Source organism: Delphinapterus leucas, chromosome 5, assembly GCF_059928025.1.
Source record: "Delphinapterus leucas isolate spDelLeu-1000000601 "Yukka" chromosome 5, BTC_Dleu_Yukka2, whole genome shotgun sequence".
NCBI lineage: Eukaryota > Metazoa > Chordata > Mammalia > Artiodactyla > Monodontidae > Delphinapterus > Delphinapterus leucas.
Genome location: NC_143133.1, coordinates 104,653,685 through 104,681,561, shown reverse-complemented (window position 1 = coordinate 104,681,561; position 27,877 = coordinate 104,653,685). Strand labels below are relative to the sequence as shown.

The window sequence follows — 27,877 nt, the reverse complement described above, 5'->3', positions numbered from 1 at the left end:
ATCTGCCACTGTGAGCTTCACAGCTTCTCAGTACTTAAAGTACTTTTCTGTTAACCACAGTGAGGATATTAATAAACGTGATTTTTATAAGTATAATGAAATGTGTCAACATTTGGAAGATCTACATATCACAGTGAACCGTCTTTTCCAAATAACTAATTATGATAATCCAAAAATCATCCCTGGTAAAATGTGCAAGAGAGACCACTGGATTTTAATGTAACAAACTATGAAAATTCATTAATATAGTTTCAGATTTCACATCATAAAGAACCTTCAAGAGACTTCACTTGTTGAATATTGGTGTTGTATCAAAGATTTGCCACATAGATAACTAAGCACAGGGAACTGTATTCAGTACTCTGTAATGACCTATATGGGAATAGAATCTGAAAAAGAGTGGATATATGTCTATGTATAAGTGATTCACTTTGTTGTACAGCAGAAACTAACACAAGATTGTAAATCTATACTCCGATAAAAAATTAAATTAAAAAAAGAGACTGTTTTGTTGAGCATTTTAAGTAATGCTGACTAGAACAAACGAATGACTAACGTTCTAGTAAGCATTTTAGTGCTCTGCTGACAACGTGTGTCCTTTTAAACCCATTCTCTGTTGAAGAACTAAGGTCATGGGAAGTGTAGAGATAAGCTTTACCTCATCCCAGCTTAAGCTGTGTCAGGCTTGAAAAGAAAGTCTCAGTTTTTTATAGTAGTTAATTTAGTTTTGGTGGTTTCTGTATTGAGAGACACCATATTTTTCTGTAAACAATATCACTCATCTAACATCACTTTAAAGGCTTTTAAGTGGTTCAATAAAGGTTTTAATCCTTTAGATGAAGGTGTAAAGATATCTCAGTGTATTTTGCTTCTAGGGTTTACCTTAATGGCAACTGACTTTCAGTGCAGTCTGCATCATTTAAACATCATTTCCACTGAACTTTCCATTCTAGGAATCCTGATTTCAGTTAATGAAAAGGCAAAAGCTAGTCTGAATTACTATTTGACTAATAAGAACTTGAGTAGATACATGCTATTTGTAGGATGGTATTTTAAATCTTTGGTTCAAAAGATAGGATAGGATTTCATTTCTAGAATTAGCCCTAAGGAAGAATTTCTTACAGTCACAATTACTATGAAAACTCCTTAATTCACCCTATGAACAGTTTTTGTCAATTTGTCTAAATTTGTTAATGTTTCTTTGTGGCCCCCCAGTTTATTCCTTCACTTTTTGTCTCTTGGAGGTCTGATCACCACCCTGGTGCCTGGTTAGAAAAATATAGGTTTCCATTCTTGGGTGGAAACTGGAGAGTGATCATGGTCATTTGCTGGTTCTTGCCCGCTCAGCTTGCCTTGACTCTGCCGGGCTTGGCAGCTTCTGTGCTCTGAGATGGCGGGAGACGCCACACTATTTAAACTGAGTTTTCTCTCAAAACTTAAAAAATTTTGTTTTGCTAATTAGGAATATTTAAATTCAAGTGCATTGTATCTTGTGACAACTCGACTGCAGTGCATTTTTATTTGCATCTCCTTTCTCTGTAGGAATAACTTGACTGTTATCGACATGATTGGCGTGGAAGGATTTGGAGCAAGAGAGCTACTGAAGGTGGGCGGGAGACTTCCTGGCACTGGAGGTTCACTGCGCTTTAAGGTGCCCGAGTCCACACTGATGGGCTGCCGGAGACGTGAGTCCCTGCGTGTGGTCCGTGTGTGTGGTCTGTGTATGTGGCACTTGGACAGGACAGGCTTGGTGCCAAAGCCAAGAGCAAAAGGAGATATGAGAAGATTCTTTAAAAAATTTACAGTAAATTCATTGTATTGATGCTAATAATTAAATCAGGCAAACATTTGAGCATATGTAGGCTGGTACCACTTGATTAGGAACAATAGCCTTAGATATTTAACCCAACTCAAATAATAGATATGGGGGGAAAAGTATAATGTTAAGTTACCAGTAGAGTGTCAAATATTTAAGATAAATAGTGTGAAACTGTTAATTTGGTTATCAGTTACCTAATCCTAAAAAAATCACACCAAAATGATAAGTAGAGAGAAGGCTGAAGGTGAACTAACCGCCCTTTTGCAGTAATGGAAACGTTCTACGTCTGTGTTGTCCATTATGGCAGCCACTCGCTACATGTGGCTAATGAGTGCTTAAAATATAGCTCGTGTGACTGAAAAACTCAATTTTTAAATTTATTTAATTTAAATTTAATTTAAATTTAAGTAGCCATATGTGTCTAGTGGCTACTGTATCAGACAGTGCAGATTTAGAAATTTGTTTAAGTGTTCCATTAGAAAATTCTAAGTTTTGCATGTATTTAAATTAAATGCTTTTAAACTATTTATATTAGTTCCAAGAACTTCCTTAAGAACTAAGGCAAAAGTAAAACAATAGATGTAGAATGTTTTTGGTAAATTCTGTCTTGTTTTCCTGTTATTATTTTTAATTTCAGGAACGCACTGAAAGCATTTTAGTGTAACAGTATGTCTCCTATGGAGAAAACTGATTGGTGAAACCATTGGATAATTTGTAGAGCTATTTTAACGCCTGATTGTGAATTTTTTTATTTTAGAAAACTATGCTATATGAGCACTGAGTTTGAAAAGACTGGCCATTTTGCATTCAAAATCTTCATCAAAGTGTTCGTTTTTTTTCATTCATTCATTCACTCATTCATTCAATAGTTTAGAGTTGCCTTGAAAGTTAGAGTTATGGAGGAGTATAAACCGTAGAACCAGATAAAATGTTAGTCCTAATATGGAATAAATTGTGGGTTATAAATTTATAGGAATATTTTAAAAATTGATACGTCTTCCTTTTTTAAACTCCCAACATGAAATGTGCTCTCATTATTTGCAAGGATTTAAGTATTTACTACCTCTTAATGTAATGGGAGTTTGAACTGTGTTTCTAGTGTCCGTGATGGTTTTACACAGAAGCACACACACCCTCCAAACTGGTCCTGTTGGGTGTGAATGAGGCTCCCGGGGCACAGGGTGCACGGTGGCTCGTGGTAAATCCAAACTATTAAGCTTCTGAGAAGAATAAACTTTTCACCTTAACCTTTAATAAGTAAAAGAACAAAGAAGAGATTTTTGTTACTTTGGGTACGTAGGCAGATCATTTAACTTAAGAAAAACCTTGACTAGTTAAGTATTTTTATCATATTCTGGTAGTAGAATCTAGAATTTAGCTAGGAATCATGCTTTGAGCTTGTATTGAATTTTTTTTTACATTTTAATCATGTAGATCATGGTTTGTGGATTCAGTAAATGTTGATTCAGTAAATTATTTTAAATAAATTTTTCAGTTCATCTGTACTGAATATCACTTTTCATCCTCACTAGAACTGAAAGACAGCAAGCAAATTTTATCAATTACGAAGAACTTTAAGGTTGAGAATATCGGACCACTTCCTATAACTGTGACATCTCTGAAAATTAATGGGTATAATTGCCAAGGTTATGGATTTGAAGTTCTAGACTGTCAGCAGTTTTCCTTGGACCCCAACACATCCCGGGACATCAGCATTGTGTGAGCATTGGACTTTAACCTCATTTCAGTTTAGGGTCGCATTTACTATATTGTGGGGAAAAACTTTTTTTCATTGATAAGATGTCTTGAGTTGTTTTCATGTTAGTATTTATCTTGCAGAAGTAAGAAATTCTGCTGCCATTATGATTATTCTGTTTTGTGCCTAAAATTAAAACCATCAAAGTTCATAAAGATGCCTCTTGCTGTCAGGTTTACTCCAGACTTCACCTCTTCCTGGGTCATCCGCGAGCTGACTCTGGCCACGGCGGCAGACCTGGAGTTTCGCTTCACTCTCAACGTAACCCTCCCTCATCACCTGCTGCCTCTGTGTGCGGACGTGGTTCCGGGACCCAGCTGGGAGGAGTCGTTTTGGAGGCTCACCGTCTTCTTTGTCAGGTAAGCTGCCACCTTCTCCACTGTTCCTCCCTCACTGAGTGGAGACGCCATCCAGCCGAGTTGCATGGAAATGGATATTGCCCGGTGGGATCAAAGCATATGAATTGAGTGGAATTTTGACATTCGTGAAGTAGACAAAGTAGTTCCTGGTATGCTTGAAGAGAATTTACTATTCTCTAAACTAATTGTAGGCGAGTCATAGGACCTAGGAGTGTAATGGACAGTTGTGTTCCATATATGTTCATTGGCCGTCCCGGTGGAAGATGTGAATGTTATATGTAACATTTAGGATATATGAACATCATCTGTGACATAGGATGTGTTATTAGCTCAGTGCAACGGCAGTTTGAGATTAGAAGACTAGAATGACCCTTTAAAATGTGATTTTATCCTGGAAATGTCTTTAAAAATTGAACTGGTATGTCAGAATTATAAATATTCACATTTTCAGAAACAGTTTTTTTGAATCTTTAAGAGATGTCAGAAATTATGGAGTCATTCCATATCCGTAAGATATGGAATCTTAATAGCATTTCTTTAGACTTTTCCCATCGATTGATTCACCACTCTTCTGTAGAGCTAGTTTTTTTTTTTTTTTTTTTTATTGGCGTATAGTTGATTTACAATGTCGTGTTAGTGAGCTAGTCTTTTTAATGCCAGTCACAACCAGGCAGTAATGAACCCCGTTGCTTTCGTCCTCAGTTTGTCCCTGTTGGGTGTGATTTTAATAGCCTTCCAACAAGCACAGTACATTCTGATGGAGTTCATGAAAACGAGACAGAGGCAGAATGCCAGCTCCTCTTCACAGCAAAGCAATAGTCCGATGGATGTAATTAGCTCCCATTCTCACAAGTAAGAATTCTTGTAGTGTGGGGAGAGGGTTCTCACCTTTGGTATGACTCATTTCTGATTTTGTTTTAAGGTCATATACATTTTGGTTCCAAATTTGTTTCAGTACAATTTTCTTTAAGTCACTGTTGTGACAGCTACACCATTTCTTTCATTATAAGATAGACTTCACGTAAGGACTTAGTTTATTAAACTCCCGGAGCTTTAGAAGAACGAAAGGTGAGAGCTCCTTGGTGTACCCCAGACTGCTCCCTCTTTCTCATGGAGTTAGAAACAGAGAGGGAGAGGTTTACCTGGTTTGCCTTTATGTTAAATGTTTTTCTTCTTAAATCCAGAAGCAATTGCAAGAACTTTCTCGATACCTACAGCCCCTCCGATAAAGGTCGAGGGAAAAGCTGCCTTCCGGTAAACCCCCCGCAGAGCAGGATCCAGAACGCAACGAAGAGGAGCCCGGCCACCTACAGCCATTCGCAGAAAAAGCACAAGTGCTCGGTCTATTACGGGAAACACAAAGCCAGTGCAGCCGTTGCCGGCAGTGCCAGCGCCCCTGCAGAGGACAAGCAGGCCTCGGCCCCAGGCGGCTCCCTGGCTGCTGCTAAAGAGGACGCATGCCCTGCCGGGATGGGCGAGACCTGGGTGGGCCTCAAGTACACAGGTGGCCTAAACGTCAACCTGCAGAAGAATCTAACTCTTCCCCAAAACTTACTGAGTAAAGAAGAAAACACACTGAAAAACGCAATTGCTGTCAGTAATACTTCTTCCGAATGTCACGTGAAGGAAGGAGTACAGACATGTATGTTTCCTAAGGAAACGGACCTTCAGATTTCAGAAAACATAGCCGAACTCAAGGAGCGAGAGGTCTGTCCTCTGAAGACCCCTAAGAAACTACCTGAAAATCACTTGCCGAGAAATTCACCTCAGTGCCAGTCAGACTTGCCAGAAATTTCCAGAAAAAATAATGGTAATTTTTCCATCCTCCTTGGTGACTCTTCTCTCTTGTTTGTCTCCAGTCTGTTCTTAGTGGAATTTGTTCTCATCTATGACTTTAGTTTGAACTGTGGCTGCTGAATTTTTAGTTCACACACACAGTTTTATTAGCAAAGGTATAAATGTTGAAATACCATTTCTAAGAAGGAAAGTTTAGGACGGGACACCAAGTTTTTAGAGCATCATGGTTAAGAAGTTTACTTTTTTCAGTCCATTCATTAGAATGATGCGAATATCATATTGTATTGTTGGAATTTACGGACACCTCTTCCGAAGTATCTTTTTTTTTTTTTTTTTTTTTGCGGTACGCGGGCCTCTCACTGTTGTGGCCTCTCCTGTTGCAGAGCCCAGGCTCCAGACGCGCAGGCTCAGCAGCCATGGCTCACGGGCCCAGCCGCTCCGCGGCATGTGGGATCTTCCCGGACCGGGGCACGAACCCGTGTCCCCTGCATCAGCAGGCGGACTCTCAACCACTGCGCCACCAGGGAAGCCCCCGAAGTATCTTTTATCTTGGCTTTTCAGACTGTTTGCAGAAATCAATCAGCCTATGGCATGTTTCTGATGGAACAAAACTTAACAACTCTCTGTATGTAGCAGCTGCCACCATTGCATGCTCCTTCTCCCTGGTTCTTCTCTGGTCGCGTTCCTTGGTTAAAAGAAGGTAGATGTTCTCTCGTAGCAAATGCAGTTAATAAAAATGCAAGCAAAGCTAGACTAGGAAGCCTACCTACACATACATTTGTCATTAAATCTTTAACTGATCCCTCTGGCTTCTGGCATAAGAGCCTGTGCTTATTTTTGTGTGTTTATCCTGACCATTTTGATAAGCACATTTCTTCTCCCATTAAGAGTCAAATTTTTGACACTTTTTAATCTGAAAGAATCAGTTACCTTTGATCTTATTTGAAACATCTAAATATAAATAACATCATATTTTTCACTCCTTGGTATTGTAGAGAAGATTGTATTAATAGATTGGCTGATTCTAATGAACTTGATGCATTTAGTAGGGAAAATACCAACCTGAATTTTAAATGTTCCATCAAAGGACGTTTCTAATTCAAAAGGAAGGCAGGGTCCTCTGAGTAGAACATGGTTTGGGCAATTTGTGCATCACTCCCGGTGCCCCTTGTTCCACCCTGTTGGTGCCATTTCCCTGGCAGCAGTGCGCACGCTTGAAGAGGACTCCTGTTTGCAGGGCCAGCTATCCCCACGGCCTCTCCCCCAGTGTGTGAGTGCGCCCCCTGGATGAAGCCTCTACCAGATCTCCATGAAGTCACAGCATTCCTTGTCTGAGGGTGTTGATGGCGGGGCAGAGGGGTGTCTGTTCATCCATTTCTGTCCTGACACTGTCTAGGGCCCAGACTACAAAACTCTTGTGAAAGGGTGAAATTATGGAGTGAGTCTAGCTGGGTTTTTCTCTTGTTTCATGTGTCATTTAGGCCTGAGGACAGTATTTGACATAGGCTGACTTGATACAAACTTCAAATCAGACTTGTTTGAGGGACTTGTTCCTCCAGAAGTGCGTCTTCTGTGGTCCAGTGCATCCATCAGACATCTGGGTAGATGTGCCTGCAGAACGCAAGGGCTGTGGCCTTGTGGGTGGATGGACGGGAAGGCCTTCTGCTGCATCAGAGCTCTTTGAAGGGCGTGGGCCAGCCATGTAGTGCCAGGGTGGGTCAGAGGATTTGACTTGGTGCTCCTGGATACTCTTGTCCAGTACATGCTGTTTAATCCCTGTAGTTGAGCCTAGATGACCATATAGTATCTAATAACACTTCGGCAAGTGTGAGTAAATTTAACAAGGGAGCCCACAAACATAGCGTTTGCTTGTATCATTGTAGATGGCAAACCCGCCCCGAACCTTTCCTCCCTGTACAGATGACTGGTATGCTTATGTTGCTTTAAATGAAAACCAATCTCTCACTTCAGGAATTTTTTTTAAACTCCTCTTTAGCTGACTTGTCAGCCTGTTAAGCAGTATCAGGGTGATTGCTGGTCAGATCACATAAGATTTGATGAAAGAACTTTGGCTTTCCACCATGTTCATACCAGCAAATTCAAAGGTGCTAATTTGCAGCCCTGTATTTCTCTCCAGAATTAATCTGTCAGCAGGAGGTTCCTCACAGGGAAATCCATTCACTGACATGTATTTGGTTCTGACTGTTTTCTGTTTACATCACTATTCTAGGAAAATATCAAAGAGGTTAAAAAGTAAACAAGCGGCCTGCCATCAATTTACAATTTAAACATTTTAAAGAATTGAGAATTTTAAAAATAAGAAAGGACTGAGAAATTTAGGGGAAGCAAATTGTAGTTTGAAGGTAAGATACGGAGTCTTTTGGTCATACTGAGGGTTCAGGGTTCCTTTGTCAGAATTTGAAGGAAAGCATTGTAATAAGCTGGCAGATGGCGACAGGCAGGGGGTCACAGGGTGTAAAGAACACTCAAGAATGAGAAAACCAAAAACGTAAGAACCTTCCAAGTTTTTCCTTCCAACTTTGAGCATCAGTTCTTTTCTTATTTTGAAAAGGATTTCACTTTGTGTTTCCATCTTAAGATCCTTTCTAGAATCTGAAGAAAACAGCTTCAGTCTTGCGAGCTGAACCGATGGCCCCTCGGGAACTTCCACTCACTCAGTTGAAACCAGTCAGTGTCTGTGCCACATTCTAGCCATTCTCCCAAAGTACACAGACGTTCTTAGAACCAGGTCTAGTGACAAGACTACCTTTGGGAAAGGGGACTGGGGAGGTGACCTTTCTCCCGAGAGTGCCTGAAATGGCATCCTGAACCCGCCAGAACTCCTGGAGGTGCCTGAAGCACTGGGCCTTTTCTTATTCTGAGACAGTTATTTTTTTCTGAGGGTAACTTCTTGTGTGAGAACGAAATCTTCCAGGCTGTATATTAATGGCTCTGGCTACGTGCTCACTGTTGTTGTTGTGGAGAAACAGAGTGTTTTCTGAATAACAGAAAATGTGTCACCCCTTTCCTGCTCTTTCTCCTGCCTCCTCCTGAGAGGCCTGTAGTAAATCATAAATTAAAATTCCCGATAGAAATGCAGTCTCTTGACTTGTTTTTTGGCATCAGCCTGTCAAACAACCGTGAAACAGCGACGCCTTCCAAGCATGTGTTACATGGTCCAGAGTCTCTTGATGCTCTGACAACAGCAGGGCTTTATGTGTCGTGTAAGGGATCTTTTGAAATTTGTCTCTTTTCAAACTGTTTATAACTGTTATTTTTTCATTATATGATCAAAATAATACAGACTTAGAATTAGGGCTAGAGGCAAATTGCTTCTGGCCTCAGGAATAGTTAGCAATTTTTTCGTTGTTTCTGCTTATAATAATGTAAAGGATAATGAACTTTTCAATTTAATAATACCCTAAAACCTTGAAATTAATAGCACTTGAAAGTTTTCACTGAATTAGATAGATACCTCCAAAATTTCTGAAATACCAATATTTGCAGAAATTCAAAAAATAGTCTCATTTGCACAGATACTGGCAACTGGAAATGAAGATCTAGTGGTTTACTCAAAATATATCATACAATTAGATTTGATTCAGTAGAAATCCAAGCAGGATTCTGGCCTGTTAACTTGTTCCTGTTCTTGTATTTGTTTTGTTGTCTCTGTGGCTCAAATACTCCTACTCTGTGAGATAAATGGCAGAAAAGCATATAATGCTGTAAGCACACTTAGTAGGATGCCACGGGATGGCTCCATTTTTAAATGAAGTGTATGCTCACGGTATTTCTGGATTCTTGAATATTGTCGTGATAGAATTTCTCAAAGGCTGAATTTGAATTCATTTTATTGTTGGTCCTAATTCTTGGCCCCCACAATAGGCATTAGTAATTTTCGGAGAGTCTGTGCTTTATCCCTTTTTAGGGGGTAGTTTAGTGTTGGATATTAAATTTTGACCCTTCCTAAGAAACTTTGATGGCTAATACTTTTAGTGCGATTCTTGGCCTGAAGAAAACCATTTTCTCATGAATTAAGACCCTAGGAAAGTCACAGCACATTTTTGGAGGAGAATATCTATATTCCGTTCACACCGATGGCTTCCGGCATCCGAAGTGATGTCTTTGTTTATGATGTCTTTTTCTGTTTGGACCCCTGTCTCCCTTGCTCTTGGCTTTTTCCTGGCTCATTCGCGGTCCTGGATGGTTTCCTCTGTGGGCGTCTCACACCCAATCTGTGTTGCAGAGGAATTTATGCTTCCCCAGCATTTTTATGGCTATGTAATATTTACATAATTTTCCGTTAACAAAATAAAAGAATGCTTACCTTTTAAGCGTCGTTGAAATGTATGCATCTTGCTTTGAGTGAGCTTGATTTGTAGCTTCAGGGTTGCAGGGTCTGGAGGGCGTTTGACCCCTCCTGTCGTTTGGGTTGAGAGCCTCGTGCAGCCCCAGGCCCCTCAGCAGGGCCGGATGGGAGCCGGCAGCCTGCTCTGCTGTGATGTATTTGCACCGTAGGCATCTACACTTTCTCAGATGGCCATGGTGTCGTGAGGGATTTTCAGTTAAAGAAAAAAGGGGAAGGTACTGAAATCCTTTCCGATTCATATTAGAACACTGAGCCCAGTTATGGTGGCGTTGAAGTCTGTTTGACCATATGTCAAAGTCAAGGATAGAAGAAGAAATACACTTAGGAATGACGTCATTTGAAAAAACAAAGGAAAGGTCACGTTTCTGGTGTGGTTCCTGCCGGTGCAGACCTTGCCAGCGTGATTGTCTCGCACTTGGTTCTCACCCCGCAGGTGCTGTTCCCAGGGCAGGTGGGCGTTTCCTGCAGGAGAAGGCCCTGCCCTCCAGCAGTTCATGTGTCTATTGGTGGTGACCCTTTATATTTCTGTCTGTTCCGGTTGCATCTCCATAACAGTCAGTCAGGGTAGGCAGAGGAAGTGGTATTGTCATTTCATAAATAAGGAAACTGGAGCTCAGGGAGCTTAAGAGACTTACTTCTGATTAGTAAAACTAATTAGTGTCTGAGTCATGACCAGAACCCAAGATCTTACCTCCCTCTGTCCCTCCCGTAACTTAAAAAATATTGTGGTAAAGTATGTAGAACCTAAAAGTTACCATTTTAAATTGTAAAGCTCAGTGGCATTAAGTACATTCACATCATTGTACAACCATCACTGTCATCCATTTCCAGAACTTTTTCATCATCCCAGACAGAAACTCCATACCCATTAAGCAATAATTACCCGTACTCCGTCCCCCCACCCTCTGGGAGCCACCATTCTACTTTTTATCTCGGTGAATTTGATGACTCTAGGTCCCTCAAACAGATAGGATCACACAATATTTGTCTTGTGACTGGTTTATTTCACTCAGTATAATGTCTTCAAGGTTCATCCATGTTGTGTCATGTGTCGGAACTTCATTCCTTTTTTCCCTCATCTTAACCATTTTTGTGTGTACAGTTCAGTAATGCTAATTATATTCACACTGTAGCGCAGTGAATCATTCCTTTTTAAGGCTAATGGTGTTCCATGGTATTTACCACATTTTGTTTATCCTTCCATTCGTCCATGCACGTTTGGGTTGTTTCTACCTTTTGACTTTCATGAATAATGCCGCTATGAATAATGGTGTGCCCCTGCTCTTTCTTCCCATGACCTCTTTTAACGACTGTTTGTAAAACTTGTAATATAAGTACATTTTCACCTGTAAGCAAAATAAATTTCTAGAGCATTGTGGATGTCAAAACAGTCCTTAAGTCTAAACCTCATTAAATCAAATGAGATTGTTTGGTGTAGGAAGAAGATTTAACTGTGGGGAATGTGAATGGAAATAATTAGCTAGAAATTGAATCATTTTTATTTATTCAAGGGAATAACCAGCAAGTGCCTGTCAAGAATGAAGTAGACAATTGTGAAACTTTGAAAAAGGTTGACACAAAGTCTGCTTCAGAAAAGAAGATTCACAAAGCGTCTAAAGAAGACGTATGTTCTGAGAAGCAGGACGTACCTTCAGTCGAGGTCTGTATTCCTTTTTTTCTTGCCTATTAGAACAAAACCCAAGTTTAGGACTTAGAGTGCAAATATCTATGTAATAACTGTACGTCTGTATTTCATACTTCTCAAAGAGGATAGTTATGTATTTGAATCCACATTGATAATTGGTGAGGTTCATGTATTCAGGAAGTTTATTTATCTTCTAATTATACAGGAGATACTAAAACAATTTTTGGTGATATCAGATAGCTTTTATTCTCAAGAGAAGCTGTTCTTAAGCAAATGGATTAACTCCTCGGTAAAGATGGTGGAGTAGAACCAGATCACATATCTTGCCTCTCCAGTTGTTACCCAACATCCATTTTTAGGGCAAAATCTTGCTGAGTTAGAAGCATTATCCAGGATCCACAGGAGAGGGATGCCTTTCTAGCTTCAGTGCATGGGCCCTGGTGTGACAGAATCCCAGAAGAGAGGGCAAAGCTTGTGCACTGACCCAGCCGGCTCTTTCCCTTCCCACTGTGTAGGCCACTGCAAAGTGTCTAGAAAGCAGAACCCAGCCCTGTATCTCATAGGAACTAAAGTTCCCAGATAAAGGTGGGAAAGGGATTTCGGAGAATTTATCTGCTTCACAACAGGACAGAGCTATCTGTGTATTAGCATAAGCACAGTGAAAAAAAATAGCATTGCAACTGTTCAAATATACTATAGTAAAAAATGAAGGAAAGGAGTAGAACGTACAGAAGACAGACCAAGATCCCAATCTAGATGAAAACATATCCAGAGACCTGAAGGGAACTCTGAAAATACTTCACACTATAGACTATGAATTCAATAAAATTCTAGCTTTTAAAGGCAAATTAATATACTACGATGAGGTTGGAAGAGATATTGTAAAGTTAAGTGAATAAATGTAGACAGTACATTACCTATTCAGTGGCCAAAAATTGACTTATTGACCTGAAGGAAAGGCTTTGAGGTAATCAGAATGAATGTGGAGGAAAAATTTTAAGAGATTGTAGATTTTGGAAAAAAGATGATGATAGATAAGGGGACAAAGACAAAAACAGTCCAACATTAGAATAATGATTGTCTCAGTAAATGGCCCAACAGTGGATCAGAAAAGTATTCAGAGATGTAATAGAAGAAAAATTTCCCAATGTGAGTGAAAAACTGAATTTAAAGATCCAAAGGCACACTGTGTACACCAGGGAAAGCTGATGTGTGATACTGGACATAGGCACATCCTGGTTAAGGTGTTGAACTTAAAGCTTAAAGAACTGTGCGGAAAAGGCAGGAAAATCAAGAAAGACACACCTAGGCTTGCCTCAGACTGTAGAAACATCGAATGTCTGAGAACAGTGGAACAGTATCTTCGAGAGAATGAAAATGTGAACACGAACATTATGTCCAGTGAAGCTGGCACTCAGGCACGAAAGCAACAGACATTCATCTGTAAACGCAAATGAACTTGGGAGCCTTCCTTGAAAAATGAAGTTAGTGAAATTTAGCCAACCGGGATAGAAGTTTGAGGAAGCGGTGTTAAAGGTCTTCTGAGGTTTCTCTCCATTTTATATCCAGAACTTTGGTTAAACAGTGGGCAGTTATGGTGGCAAAGTGGATCGCAAATATTAAAACTTTAACAAAACAAAAATAGTAATAAAATCTGCAAAAACAGGGGGTGGGACTGAAAGGTAAGTGAAAGTAAGTTTTAATTTTATCTTGGTAGCTAGCCAATCCTGTGCAAAACTGAAACAAGTAGTTTAAAAGGGTGAAAACCTACGAAAATATCTTTCACCATCTTTTTCTTAACCTTAGAGAGATCCTTAGGCAATTAATGTATCATGTGGAGAAGAAGCAGTTATTGAAAGTTGGCATTCCTTTGGTTCTACTTCATTTTCTTCTAAGTTCAAATAAAATTGAGCCTTAAATTTATATTTAAAAATAATGCATGGTCCTGGTGTTCTAAATTCCTCCCATCATCTGTCCTCCCATCCTTACGTATGCATAGGTTCTTAAAAAGACATTAAAGAATAAGGTTTGCCAAATAATCAGTGGGAGAACCTGCTTATTTCTGAGTGATGGGATTTTGCATGATTTCTTTTTTCCTCCTTTATGCTACTCAATTTTTGCTTAAACTCTACAAAAAGCATGCATTTTTCATTTAAGTAAATGGAATGAGAGTGATACCAAATAAGAAAATCGCAGACATTCCAAACCAGGAATTTGTGGTCTGTCGAGAAAGACATTTCCATGTAGTCAAGTGCTGAAGTCAGTGCATAGTAGGGGGGATTGCAGAGATGGGAACGCCAGCTTAGCTTGCAGGGGCCATGGGAAGCCCCGAGGAGGAAGGAACTTGTGCAGGGGGAGTGTAGAGAAGCAGAGGAGGGGAGGGGGCAGCCGGCACCACCGGGTCTCGTGGCATGGTTGGGAGCAGTGAGGGAGTCGTCTGACCGAGAAGGAGCTCAGTCAAGAGGGGGAAGGAAGGGGAGGGCAGAGGCAGAGTCCTGCCCGCTTGCCAAGGCCCTCGTATGCCAACTCAGAGTTTAGACTTTAGTCCCTGGATCTCAGTGGGAGACACAAGGAAGTAAGTAAGCACTAGGAAGGGAAGGTTGCCTGCTCAGGAATTTCAGGATCAAATTTTTAAAAGCACATTGGTCCAAACAGAAAAGTCTTTTTGGAGGATTTGGCCTGAGGGTGGCCAGTTTAGGGACCCTGCTGCAAATCATGGAATGCTGTCGAAGGGTCCTGAACCGGGCAGGGGGTGGCGGGTAGAGGAGAGTGTACAAGAAATGGAAAACAACCTGTGGACTGCGATCTTCTTGAAGGTCGTAATTGAGTATCTTTCAGTTCAGTTTCATGGAGATGGGCAGGGCACCTGTTACAAAGAGCCAGTGTGGTGGTTTAGCGAGTGCTTGAATGAATGTGTGAATAATGCATTTCTGAAGGATCAGTCCTAGTGTTTTGGAGGCTGGGTTGGGGAGGGCAGAAATGGATACCAGCTCTCTTCTCACCAGGAGGCTGCTTCTCTGCTGGGAGGTGTGATGTAATCAAGATTCTGTTTGGGCAGGAGCAGGGGTGAAGGACGGAAAGAGGAGGTAGGAGACAGTGTAAAAGAAAGACCAGCAGGACTTCTTAGCACCTGGCTGCGTAAAGGGGAGGAGCTGGCTTTGCTTGCAGAGCCATTTGCAAAAAACAACTCCAAGGTTTTAAGTCTGGGTAACTAAAAGATGGGGAATTGGGGTTCATTTTTATGTTTGTCAGGGCCGTGTTGCCTCGTGGTTAGCAGCATGGACTTTGCAGCTGGTGTGAGCCCAGCTCGACACTTACTCTGTAACATTGGGCGAGTTACTCAACATCTCAGTTTCCTCATCTGAAAAATGAGGGTAATAATAGTATCTCTCCCTCATAGGTTTGTGAGGAGTGGAGGAGTGAATATAGCAAGTGGTTAGAATAGCAGCACTTGTGAAGCACTGCCCAGTAGTAAGAATCAAAGAGGTGACAGGTGTGACTGTGGTCATTGCCGACAGAGGGGGTTGGCTGGACTTGGACGTGGCAGAGCCTGGTAGATGGGAGATACTGAGCCAGAGCTGCCATGGTGAGGCCGGCCCGGGCCTGGGACTTGGAAGTTGTCCCCGTGGAGTTTAGAATTGAAGGGTGACGTGAATTCTCTGAAGTGTGCACGGAGACCAGCGGCCCGAGTCTGCTTGATGGAGCAGGTATAGTGACGGAGGGCAGGCACGCCGGCCGGGCCATGGAGACAGGGCATGCAATCAGGAGCGGAAGTCAAGTCATTGGATCTGGGGGAGGAGAGACTGGACACATTGGGAACGGGGACGTCCGTGCTGCCCTGCAATGAAGTGGAAGCCGAAGCTGAGTGGTGCCGACCCCTCCCAGATGTGTCCTGGGAAGAGAGGTGGGAACTGATCACTGCAGGGCCCTCGGTGCAGGGCTGTCTGGAGGGGACCCTGAGGTCAGGCTGGGGATGCTGCACCGTCTTCCGTGTGTGTGGGTGCCGTGCCCCCACCTCACATGCCCCCCAGCCCCGAAGTCTCCCCTGGCTCCCGTCCAGACTTGCCCTCTGTGCCGGTGCCCCCGGCCGTGTCTTCACACCAGGTTGAGGGGGGCACGGGCCGTGTCTTGATCCCTGTCTGTGGCACTCAGACACTTCTTGGCCTTGGTCCCAGGGCTTGGGTAGGCTCCTCCTTCCCTTCCTGGTCTGTGATCCTGGGCAGGACGGACGTCTGCTCTGGGTGAGGGCAGCGGGCTTGGCTGCAGGGGGGCTGCAGCGGGGCCGAGGGTCTGGGGGCTTGGGCTGTGCTTGGGGCTCCGAGGTTGCTTGTAGTCACCTGGGCAGGATGGGGGCGGAGCTGTGGGCTTTCCTCTCTGCTGGCTCTGGGGGCCACTCTCAGTTTTGTAGGCTCTTCTTTAAACCACCTTGAGTGTACTTTCCATTTCATTGTTCATTTGGAGAAAATCATTCTCAATAAACACATTCCCAAGTGCAGTGCTCAGTGTTTGTTTTTCTTGTACGTTCTTGGAGCCTGACTTTGCAGCTAAGAAAATTGTACAGATCTGTCTATAGCACATGGGGAACATTCCTCCAGATTTATTGGCAAAGGAGGTTGAAGCCCAGATTTGGGAGCTGCAAACTAAATTTTAATCCCAGCCCTGGCTGTTTATTTTCTTGTAAGCAGATCTTTTTTTTTCCCCCTTAGAAAAGGAATTCATGATTATTACAGAAGCATAAAGAAGGGAGGGCAAGATCTGTCCAAAATGGACCACTTTTTGCATTTTTCTGTATTCTCTTCCTTCTCTATGCAAGTGTTTAAAAACTTGGGATAATTATTATTGTGTATATGGAGCTTTGTTACAATGTCGTAATTCTGAATTTTCTCATGTTAGAAATTAATGGGAAACTTTGTTTTCAGTGGTTACATAACATTCCATCATTTAACTGTGCCGTAATCCAAACCATTCCCCAGCAGTTGGACATTAAAGTTGTTTGCAACTTTTTATTTTCATAATAGCATGATGAACTAAGTCTGGCCTGTATATCTGGTACATCCTTGCTATAGGTTTCTAAAAATAGAATTAGGGTGTCAACTGTCAGGGCCCCTGGCGTGTGCCACCAGCTCGCTCTCCGGAAGCAGGGTCCCTGTTTCCCCTCATGCCCGGTGCACGACAGCCATTGTGTTACTTTGGTCCCAGCAGCACCGTTTTTTGGCAAAATCTTGGTCAGCGGGATAGGTAAGTGATGGTGTTTTGTTTCTCATCTCAGTTTGCCTCCCTTACTAGGGAAAAGTAAGCATTTTCCTTCATTTTTTGTAAAAAATTTTTTGTAAAATTCTGAAAAACACAAGCAAAAAGTCATTCATCCACGATCCTGCCACTGACATTTAAAAATATATATATTTAAAAATATATATATTTTTTCTAAGTTAAGAGGTGAATGTCTGACCTTGCCCTGCTGAGAGACACACGTGGTACCACACGCGGCTTCCCTAGCCTGTCCTCGTGTTTGCAGGCATAAACACGCAGTGTCAACACACTTGTGTTTTTAAAGCCAAAATGGAAAGATGAGGTAATTGGTCTCTCCTAAAAACATACTTTATTATTAAATATTTTGGAGGAACTCTTCATGTTTTTGGCCTTCTCTATTTCTTTTGTGAATTTGCATTTCATGTCCTTTACCCACTTTTCTGTTGAGTGTTAGTGTTTTTTTCTTGTTTTCTATGAGAACATAGGTGAAGGTATTAGCTCTTTGTCTATCAAATAGTATCAGATTTTTTTCTTAGTTTGTCATTTCCCTCTTATTTTTATTCGCTTTGACTTATGTACAGTGGCTTTAAGAATGCCTTTGTGCAGTCAATCTGTGATTTCTCTTTGATTTCTTCCTTTTCTTTTACTATTAAAGCTTAGGAAATCTTATTTCCCCACCCTGCGGCCAGTTAAATTGTCCCTCATTCAGAGAGATCAGAGAACTTAGTTCAAACAATTCAACAATGATGATGATAATAGCTAAGTCTTATGTAAACTGCTTACTACTGTCAGGTACTTTAATCCTCACAACAGCCTTTTGGAAGACCTGGGATACCGAGGCAAAGAGAGGCTAAGTCACTTGCCCAAGATGAGTCAGCTTGTCACACGAAGTGAGGTTCAGACCAGGTGGTTTGGCCTCAGAGACTGGTCTTAATTTCAGGTCTGCGTGGACCCTTTCTGATCCCGGCTAGTCCTGCTTCGTCACATGTGGCACCTCCCCACCAGAAAACAGAGCCGATTGCCCCTGTCTTCTTCCTCCTATTTCCTGACAAGTCTGTTGCTTTGGCTCTCAGGTTGCTTTCCCCTCTGCCCCACCTGCGGCATCCACTGCGGGCCTGTCCTCCCGCTGACCCCAGCCCCATGCCTCTGCACTGCCCCGTGCTTCTCTCTCGGTCTCTCTTTGTGTCATACACACACACACACACACACACACACACACACACACACACACACACACACACACACACACACACACACACACACACACACACACACACACCCCTCTTCCCCAGCTCTCCTGTGTGTGCTGCTTCTCCAGCACTCCATCCACACCTCCTTGTCCAGCATGTCCCCCGTGCTCCTGAAACTCACTCACCGATACTCACAGTAGGTGGCGATGCTTCTGACCACCAAGTCCCCGCTGGGTGTAGCCCTCCAGTGCCTCCCTTCTTGTGGCCTGTTATGCCATTCTAACCAGGCTGTGCTGAGAAGGCAGCCACGTCCAGAGTGACTACTGCTCAGATCACCCTTCCTGGCTCCACTTGGGGCTGGTCCTTTATTTGTGGGTGACCCTGGAGGGACAGAAAGGTTCAGGTACTGGCTGTGTTGAAGAGCCTTTCTTGGCCCTTAAGTGGACAGAGTGAGGCAGGGGAGGGGCAGACTCTCTCCCCCTCCCCCCCAGCAAAAGTTGGAAATTCACAGAGAGCAGTACTTGAATAAATGTGGTTTGTATTTAATGTTTAACATTGGATCGCATCTGATCATACGTCTTTAATGTGTCTATTTAGCATCAAACTTAAACGATTAGCATACAGTCCTGTAGGATAGGACTTTGTATGTTTAACTTACCATGTTTTTAAAATGCCTTCAGAATGAGAAAAAAGGTAATACATATTGGGAGAAAAAATAAAGGAGTGTAAAGAAGAAAGCAAAAATACCATAATCCCACCACATGTACACTTAAAATATCATTTTATTTCTAGTGTTCGTCTATTGTAGTGAGCATATTGCTTTGATGGAAGCATGAGGCTTTCAGTACCCCAGACATGTAATGTGCAGGCATCTAAAACCTTTTATTTTTCTTCTGCTTTAAAGGGGCAGCATGGTGGAAGGAAGAAAAGGAGAAAGTATTAGTAGACATTAGAGATATGAGCTACTTAAAAAGGGAATCCCCCTCCCCTTGGGCCTGTTAGTAGACCATGCCTAACATTTAGAAGAGGAAAAAACCCAAATTAAAAAAATTTTTATTTATATGCATATATATATATATATATATGCATACATATTATATATAATGTATTTCTGTCTCATGCTAAATTAAGTTTTTCAGAACCACATTAAAAAAACATCAAGCATATTCTTGGCATTATTTACTTGAAAAGCTTAAACTAGTTTGGAGCATTCTCTGGAGTTTTGCCTGTTCTCCTAAAGTTCATCTATAAACAAATAAAAACATAAATACACAAATCACTCCTCAGTTGAGTTTTTACACGATTTTTCTGCAGTAGTAATTCATGTGAATTGCACATACCAAATAAACAGGTGGAAGGTCGGAGGATTTATTGCTGCTGAGGTTAACGGGCAAGCTGACCATAAATTACTAACAGATGTTTTTCCTTTTTAGCCCCTTAGAAATTTTATAGGCGACAAGTTTTTTTTCTTTTTGCAGAGGCTGAGGGGAGGTAGAGAAAGAAGGGAAATGAAAACAGACTAGAGATTGAGAAATGTATGTCTGTTTTCACTAGTGCTGGAATGTTCTGAATTCAGATGGAGTTGGTCTTCAAAAGTTAAAAGAAAAAAACCATACACAGGTTTTATTTGTGTTAGTAAGTGGAAACCCTTACTAAAAGTTTTCTTTTTCCTCTTTAGCAGGAAGATCCTTATAGGAAGAAGAGGCTTCAGGAGAAAAAAGAAGGAAACTTACAAAATTTAAATTGGAATAAAAATCGAGCATGTAGAAAAAACAAGAAAAGGGGTGCTGCCCAGGTCTTGAGGTGTGTGATTTTTACAGTCCCTTTAAATTTTTAATCTATTATTTATTCTATAATTTTACATTTAGCTATTAATGTTTCCATCTTATTTTTGTTACGTTGGATACAGATAATATGACAGTGTAGATGTTTGTGTTTTGAGATAAAGATATATTCTTAAAAGTAACATATCTTCTGGTTATGTTTTTATTTATTTTGTTGAAAACCCCTTAAGATGAGCAAAATTTTAAAATTTTACTTAATAAAATGTAAAAAGCTATAGCAGGTTTTAGGGGAAAAGCATAGCCATCCCTCCACACCAGGGGCGTTGGTGGAGCAGGTGGTAGAGGACCTCTGGGCACAGGCAGGCCCACGGTCCCAGCTTGACCCTGACCATCTAGGGTCCCGATAATGCAAGAGAATAGTCCCCACGCATAGAATCTTTGCCCCGATTGATCGTCCAGCAGAAGGTAGGTTCTTCCGCTGTGGGAAGTGAGCTGCAGATAGATAACTGCGAGGTTTGCCTGAAGCCCCAGAGGTGATGGGGGGCAGAGCCAGACATGACCCCAGGCAGTCAGGCAGCCTCCTTGGGAAACCTTGCTTCTTTTCTAACCTGTGAAATGAAGGTGCTGACGTGTTCGTGCGGATCCCATGTGTCTGGGTTCCCAGAAGTAGCTCTCCAAGCCTAATTTTACAGAAATTCCGTAGCTCGAGAATTTTTTCCCACCAGGTCAGTAGCGCATCCATTCTGACGTCACATACGGAGTGCCTCTGGCAGACCCGTGCCCCTGCGCCCTCCGCCCTGGTCCCTGGGGAGCCTCTCAGGTGGCCCTCGCGCTGACGAGCTCCCTGATTCCTGTCCCGAGTGGACTTCGGAGCCTGTTTCCTCCCACCTTGCCCCTCCATCCCCACCGCTCCGGCTTTTCTTCCTTTGAGCACTGGCATCTGGGGATTTCTCTTTCTTGTGAGCTCAGCTAGGTACTTAAATGTGTTGCTGTCAGATTTGTTCCCTAGCAGTTCCAGATTTGCGTGGGGAAGGGACTCCACCCTGCTGTAGTGGTTGCTCTTGTGGTTGGGAGGGAACTGTGGCAGAACCGCCCACGTGGTGGCCAGGACCCCCGCATGGAGGCACGTAACACGCTGCTTACAGTGTCTGCCGCCTTTGCGATCAGGAGCTCGGACCCTGGGATTCAGCCCTGTAACACGTGCCCCCCCTTCCTGGAATGTCCTGTTCTGCTGGAGGAGGGCCAGGCGACCCCAGGGGGCCTTCAAGCTCTAGTTCTGTGTCCTGCAATCAGCAAAATGCAAATAGGAAAAAAGGAAAGATACGCATTATTAGATTATTGATGGGTAATTATTAAATACTACTTACTAATGGGTAATTATTCTTATTTAGGCTAAATTATTATTATTATTATTTTTTTTTTTTTTTTTTGCGGTACGCAGGCCTCTCACTGCTGTGGTCCCTCCCGTTGCGGAGCACGGGCTCCGGACGCGCAGGCTCAGCGGCCATGGCTCATGGGCCTAGCCGTTCCACGGCATGTGGGATCTTCCCGGACCGGGGCATGAACCCGCGTCTCCTGCATTGGCAGGCGGACTCTCAACCACTGCGCCACCAGGGAAGCCCTAGGCTAAATTATTTGAAAGCTGCAATGTGGTCTCCTATAGAAAGGAAAGTCACACCTTGTATTTTCATAAAAATTTGATGGACTTATGTGGTCGCTTTAAAGTGGCATGTTTTTCTGATGTGGACATATAGAAAGATATAAAATTAGGGTGGAATTTCACCAATTAAATGTTACAATATATTTTTGAAAGCAGATTTCTGACATGCTAAAGAGACAAATTACGTTGTTAAAGAATAACTTCCAAGTAGCTTGTAGGTAATCAGAATGTTTTGAGAACATGATGCTTACGTAGGTGGTGGTTGTTGGATTGTCTGTTGCCAATCTGTCTCTATACTCTGTCTCTATACTCTTTACCCTGAGTGGTCACAAACCACTGAGACCACGGCTTCATCTCACACCTGTCCTCCTACAGATGTGACATGAGGTGCGGAAGTTGGACTGTGTGAAATAATCACCTAGGTCTTCGCGTAGCGTTCTCTGACGCATTTCTGTGTCTCCATTTATAAAGCTGTATTACAGGTTTTCCCTCAAGTTCAGAGTCTAGTTAGAGAAGTGTTGGACTGTGAACTCCTTGGGGGAAGAACTTCTTCTTTGTAGACGCCACACCTTTCCTAACAGTACATGGCTCATGGTCGTCACTCCACAAATGTTTGCTAAATGAATGAATGAGAAAAGATTTCAGTTAACGCTCAGACGTTCCCCCAGACGCCAAGGAGCAGGTTCATCTACTGAGAGTCATGTTTTACACGAAAACCAAGGAAGACATACAGAGAGTCATGGGTTCTGGTCCTGCACCTGCCACTTACCAGTTGACCTTGGGGGACTCATTTAACCTGTGGAGTTTTACTCCTCTCACTGTAAAATATGAAGAGATTAAATGAGCTCCAACTTAATTCTCGTTCTAAAACAGCAAAATCTTGTTCTTCCTAATCTCTCTCCCTTACTTATCGTCTTCTCCCAGCAGACCCAGAGAGAAGAGGGCTCAAGTTGTCCCAGATTCACCTTTTCACCTCTGCTAAGTCTCAAGGAAAGCAGGTATGTGTGTATGCACGATAAAATGCAGACATGATTTTTTTGTGGCTCTTCCAGGCCTTCGGAACAGAGTGAATTAAAGCTGGTGTGCAGTGAATTTGAAAGGTCTGAGCTGAGCAGTGACATCGACTTAAGGAGCTGGTGTATCCAGGAAAACCCTGGGGAAGCATGTAAAACAGATGCTGGCATTGGAAGCAGCTTACCTGCCTCGCAGGGAGAGGCAGGTATGGAACCGCATGGAGCTACAAAACAGTGCTTCTGTCGGGATTGTTGTTGATTGTTATTTCCTCGGGGAAGTGCCCAGTGTGAGAGCTTATCACTTCACTCAAGCCTGAATGGAAAGCTGTCCGGATGAGACAGTAGGCTGCGGTTCTTCTGAGCCTGAGCAGGCCCGTAGGGTTGCCCCTCCTACCTCCCACTCCTCTAAAATCTGGCCATTCTCGACAGTGTCATGCAGACGGCTGAACAACCGTGGGTGATTGCTCAGGGCCGGACTCCCTTGGTGAAAGAGGAGGGTAGGGGAAAGCCAGGGGAGAACAGAGGCCGTCCTCACACCCCTGCGCCAGGTGGTTCCTGCAGAGCCAGGCTGCTGCTCCGCCGAGGGCTGCCGGCCAGTGACCTGGGGGCACCAGGGCTGGGTCCAGGGAGGGGTGGAGGGTGGCAGGAGAGGAAAGTACTGAGGGGGGGGAGGGGTGTGGGACACCGACACGCACATTTCCAGACACGTGTGCGTTGTTTCTCGGTCTTCCTGGAGGTTCTTCCCACCCACACATAGATAATACTCTGAAACTCTCGGTGGACATTTAAAAACACTTTTTATTAGAGTCTAGTTGATTTACTGTGTTGTGTTAGTTTCAGGTGTACAGCAGAGTGCATCAGTCATACGTATATCTTGGGGGACATTTTAATACAAGAGAGAGAAATTACCTACACGTCTCCAGTCCGAGAGAGTAGCCTTGATTTTCTTGAGAGAAGTACTTGTTATTTCCAGAACCACTTTTAGGTCGAGATTATCATTGGTGTTGACTGTCTCAGGCTAGACCACGTTCACTGTCCGGCCCACGGCAGAGCCTGTGGGACCCGTGACTCACCCCCGTGGCTTCCTCAGGGCCCATTGTCAGCTTCAGGGAGCGTCTTCCTTCTCGCTGGATGGGCAGAGGGGGCAGATCCTGAAGCTGAGCCCTGCCTTCTTCATACCTTGGCCTCTCTCCTACTGGAAGTGGCATCAGGTTGAAAACTCTGTAGGCGAAACACGACTCCTCTCTCACTTCCCACAGAGGGTTACTTCCAGAAGCCGGGGAAGAAGCGCGTGGAGAAGTCCTGCTCAGACTCCAGCTCGGACTGTGGCAGCTCCTCGGGCAGCGTGCGTGCCAGCCGGGGCAGCTGGGGCAGCTGGAGCAGTGCCAGCAGCTCTGACGGGGACAAGAAGCCCATGCTGGGCCCTCAGCACTTCCTGCCGCCTGGTGAGTCTGGGACTGAGGCCTCCTGGCCCTCCTGCCCCGGCACCCAGAACAGGGGCCTGATCTGCCTTCCAGTGCCGCCTGCCCGCGGTGGGCTCTGCATTCCCGTGCTTGCTTTGCTTTGCATTTTATCCACTTTCTTTTTTCTTTCTTCCTTCCTGCCTCCCTCCATTGTTATTATTATTTTTTAAAGTCTGTGTCTTGGAAACAGTTCAAAGAACTTCCACGTTTATTTTTTCACTTGTACATTTGTTGTGGTAAAGAATACATAACACAAAATCTACTATTTTAGCCATTTTTAAGTGTACAGTTCAGTGGCATTAAATACATTCACATTGTCGTGCTGTCGTCACCACCATGCATCTTTGGGCCTTTCTTCCCCATCCCAAACAGAAACTCGGTGCCTATTAAACCGTAGCTCTCCCTCCCCCACCCCTACAGCCCTGTGAACCTCTGTTCTGCTTTCTGTCTGTGAATTTGAATACTCTCGTATCTGGTAAGTGAAGTCATACAATACTTGTCCTTTGGTGAGTGGCTTATTTCACTTAGCATGGTGTCTTCAAGGTTCATCCATGTTGTGACATGTCAGGATTTCCTTCCTTCTTAAAGGCTGAATAATAAGTATTCCGTTGTCTGTGGATAGACTGCATTTTATCTCTCTATTCATCTGTTGATGGACACTTGGGTTTTTCCACCTTTTGCATCTTATGAATAATGTTTCTATGAACAGTGGTCCTCCCTTGTTTTTGAAAAATTTAAAGATACAGGAAAGGTCAAAGAAGCATCTATATTTCTGTCACCTAGAATTAATAACTCTTAATTTTGTCATATTTGCCCTCCTTTTTTTTTTAAGAGATAATATTTTATAGTCTTCCACTTCCTCCTGCTTGAGAGACTCACTGTCCACTGTCATGGGCTTGCTGTGTATTCTTTTAATCCATACTTTATTTTACATTCATATATCAACAAAACAGAGAATTTTTTTTTTTTTTTTTTTTGCGGTACGTGGGCCTCTCACTGTTGTGGCCTCTCCCGTTGCGGAGCACAGGCTCCGGACGCGCAGGCTCAGCGGCCATGGATCACGGGCCCAGCCGCTCCGCGGCATGTGGGATCTTCCCGGACCGGGGCACGAACCTGTGTCCCCTGCATCGGCAGGCGGACTCTCAACCACTGCGTCACCAGGGAAGCCCCAGAGAATTGCTTTTAACTTACAGAACGGAGATGACGCTTCAGTAAGCATGCTGCGTCTTGCTGTTTCACTCAGTGTTGTTTGTCATACCTCCATGTCTACGTAAAGATTTAATTCACTCCTTTTCGCCGTCATGGTCAACATAGTACAGGTTAAGCTTTGTTATCAGGACAGGGGGGAGACAGGGGTTCCATTGGCGTCACCGTGGCGTCCATGGGACGCTCACTCTGTACTCAGGGCCATGGGGGGCGCTCCCCGTGCCTCCAGGGACCTGGGCTCAGAGAGGTCACGTGGCTTGTTGGGCGCCCTGGGACCCTGACTCCCCCCGAGCCCAGCCCACTTCCCACTACCTCCCGCTCATTACAGCGGCCTCTGCTGTGTCTCCTGCCAGCAATGATTACCTATAAAGAAGCTCCTGTCTGGGAGACCTGGGCCCTGGCACCATAAAAACCTAGATACATGCCCACTTGTGATTTCAGTCCGTTTCTCAGCCTTTTTCACATCATTGGCCCTTCCTGCAGGTGCCTTTTTAGACACTGTTTGCCTAATGACCCCCCACTGACATACACGTACATCTGTTTATTACTGTGTGCTGGAGAACGCCATGAGGGCTTGGATGCAAGACGGCTTGCGGTGTTTCGTTTGGTGGCGGGGATGGTCTTCTTGGCCACTGAAGGCAGTACGCCTGATGGTGCTAACGCGAGAGTTTTTAAAATTGGTGCTTAACATCAGTAAAAAAAATAGAAGCGCAGCTCTCGCTTGGGGGATAAGGCCAACAGCAGGAGAACGAGAAAGGTGAGTGATGGCCTTGCTTGTAACACAGGGCCTAAGACTCAGTATAGTTATGTTCAGAGGTTGTATAATAAATATCAGGAAAATGTCCCCAATATAATTTTTTAAAAGATGTATTTATTATGTACATATTTATTTTATTTATTTTTGGCTGCGTCAGGTCTTAGTTGTAGTATGAGGCATCTTTTGTTGTGGCGCATGGGCTTCTCTCTAGTTGTGGCGTGCAGGTTTTCTCTCTCTAGTTGTGGCACGCGGGTTCCCCAGCATGTGGGCTCTGTAGTTTGTAGCACGAGGGCTCTAGTTGAGGCTCATGAGCTCAGTAGTTGTGGCATGCGGGCTTAGTTGCCCCGCGGCATGTGGGATCTTAGTTCCCTGACCAGGGATGGAACCCATTTTCCCCTGCATTGTAAGGTGGATTCTTTACCACTGGACCACCAGGGAAGTCCCCCCCAATATAATTAATTGTGTAAAAGATCAAAAACACAAAGTATTTTTGAAGTATGATCCAAGTTTCATACACATTCATACATAAAAGTTTTTTTAATTAAAAAATTGACTGAATATCCATTAAATGGGAAAAATAAATCATTCTTAGGGGTTAATGATGTTAGCGATCTGCATCTTAACACAGGATATACACAGTTGAATTACGCTTATAAAAACTTGTGATCACCTTTTTGTTTTTATGCAGGAGACAGTGTTTCACAAAATGACTTTCCCTCTGAAGCTCCCATCTCCTTGAATCTTTCTCATAACATCTGCAATCCCACGTAAGTGTTTAGTTTTCCAGCTTTTACAGTATGTTTCAGGTACTGCTTTTTTCTTTCATTCCGTGTGTTTCTTCTTTGTACTTGGTTCTGCAGGCTAAAATAGGAAAACCTTTTAAGGATGTGAGAAAGTAAAATCTGATTTTATTAATAATTCAGGGCGTGCAATCTTTCCAAGACAACACGCTTGTGTGGGAACGTCTCTGGTATCGCTGGTCCTTTCAGTGATACGGCCGCGTTAGAAGGTGTCACTCCTGAAAGTAGGAAGAACAGTAGTAACAGTAAGGATGGGAACCAACTACTCTTTTCTAGGACTTGAAATAAAACTGAGCACTGATGATTCAGAAAAGTTTGCAAGAACCTAGGAGACACTCACATGTTTACGTTTTCACTGTGTGATGATTTCTGCAGCATCGGACAAAATAAACAAGCACCATTTACTGAGAGGGAGAAGAGCAGGGTATGTTAGAAGGAGAGGGTTTCAGAGTGAGGAGTGTGGTTACGTTTTAGGCACCATGAGAAGACGGGGTGGTATCATAAAAATGGAATGGATGAGGAAAGCTCTATGCGAGCTCTTTCTGTTAGGGGTAGAGAGTAAACCAGGAGTGGGAGGTTGCTGCCAGCTGCTGAAAGGCAGATTGGAAACTGCAGACTACCTTAGTTAGCATTGTGCTGTTGGTGTTTGTTAAAACAAGACTTCCCTGGGGGCTTCCCTGGTGGCGCAGTGGTTAAGAATCCACCTGCCAGTGCAGGGGACACGGTTCGACCCCTGGTCCGGGAAGATCCCACATGCCGTGGAGCAACTAAGCCCGTGCGCCACAACTACTGAGCCTGCAGTCTAGAGCCCGCGAGCCACAACTACTGAAGCCCACGTGCCGCAACTACTGAAGTCCGCGCATTCTGAGGCCCATGTGCCGCAACTGTTGAGCCTGTGTGCTGCAGCTACTGAAGCCCGTGCACCTAGAGCCCATGCTCCACAACAAGAGAAGCCACCACAATGAGAAGCACGCGCACCGAAGCAAAGGGTAGCCCCCGCTCGCCACGA

At 43.5% G+C, this 27,877-nt stretch overlaps 1 protein-coding gene across 11 annotated transcripts in view; it reads left to right on the top strand.

Annotated features, from left to right (window-relative positions):
- TMEM131L (transmembrane 131 like) overlaps positions 1-27,877 on the top strand; it is a 159,665-nt gene that overhangs the window by 122,538 nt on the left and 9,250 nt on the right. For 7 of the 11 annotated variants that reach the window (XM_089912303.1, XM_022599718.2, XM_022599713.2 and 4 more), the window contains 10 exons: positions 1,543-1,685; positions 3,352-3,538; positions 3,749-3,934; positions 4,637-4,786; positions 5,119-5,744; positions 11,612-11,760; positions 19,864-19,988; positions 22,682-22,848; positions 23,902-24,087; positions 26,757-26,835. In XM_089912303.1, coding sequence (XP_089768429.1) covers positions 1,543-1,685; positions 3,352-3,538; positions 3,749-3,934; positions 4,637-4,786; positions 5,119-5,744; positions 11,612-11,760; positions 19,864-19,988; positions 22,682-22,848; positions 23,902-24,087; positions 26,757-26,835 — 1,998 coding nt within the window. Of the gene's footprint in view, positions 1-1,542; positions 1,686-3,351; positions 3,539-3,748; positions 3,935-4,636; positions 4,787-5,118; positions 5,745-11,611; positions 11,761-19,863; positions 19,989-22,681; positions 22,849-23,901; positions 24,088-25,132; positions 25,317-26,756; positions 26,836-27,877 lie in introns of all 11 variants that reach the window. The other 4 variants (XR_016393367.1, XM_089912302.1, XM_022599714.2 and 1 more) reach the window with 4 other exon arrangements.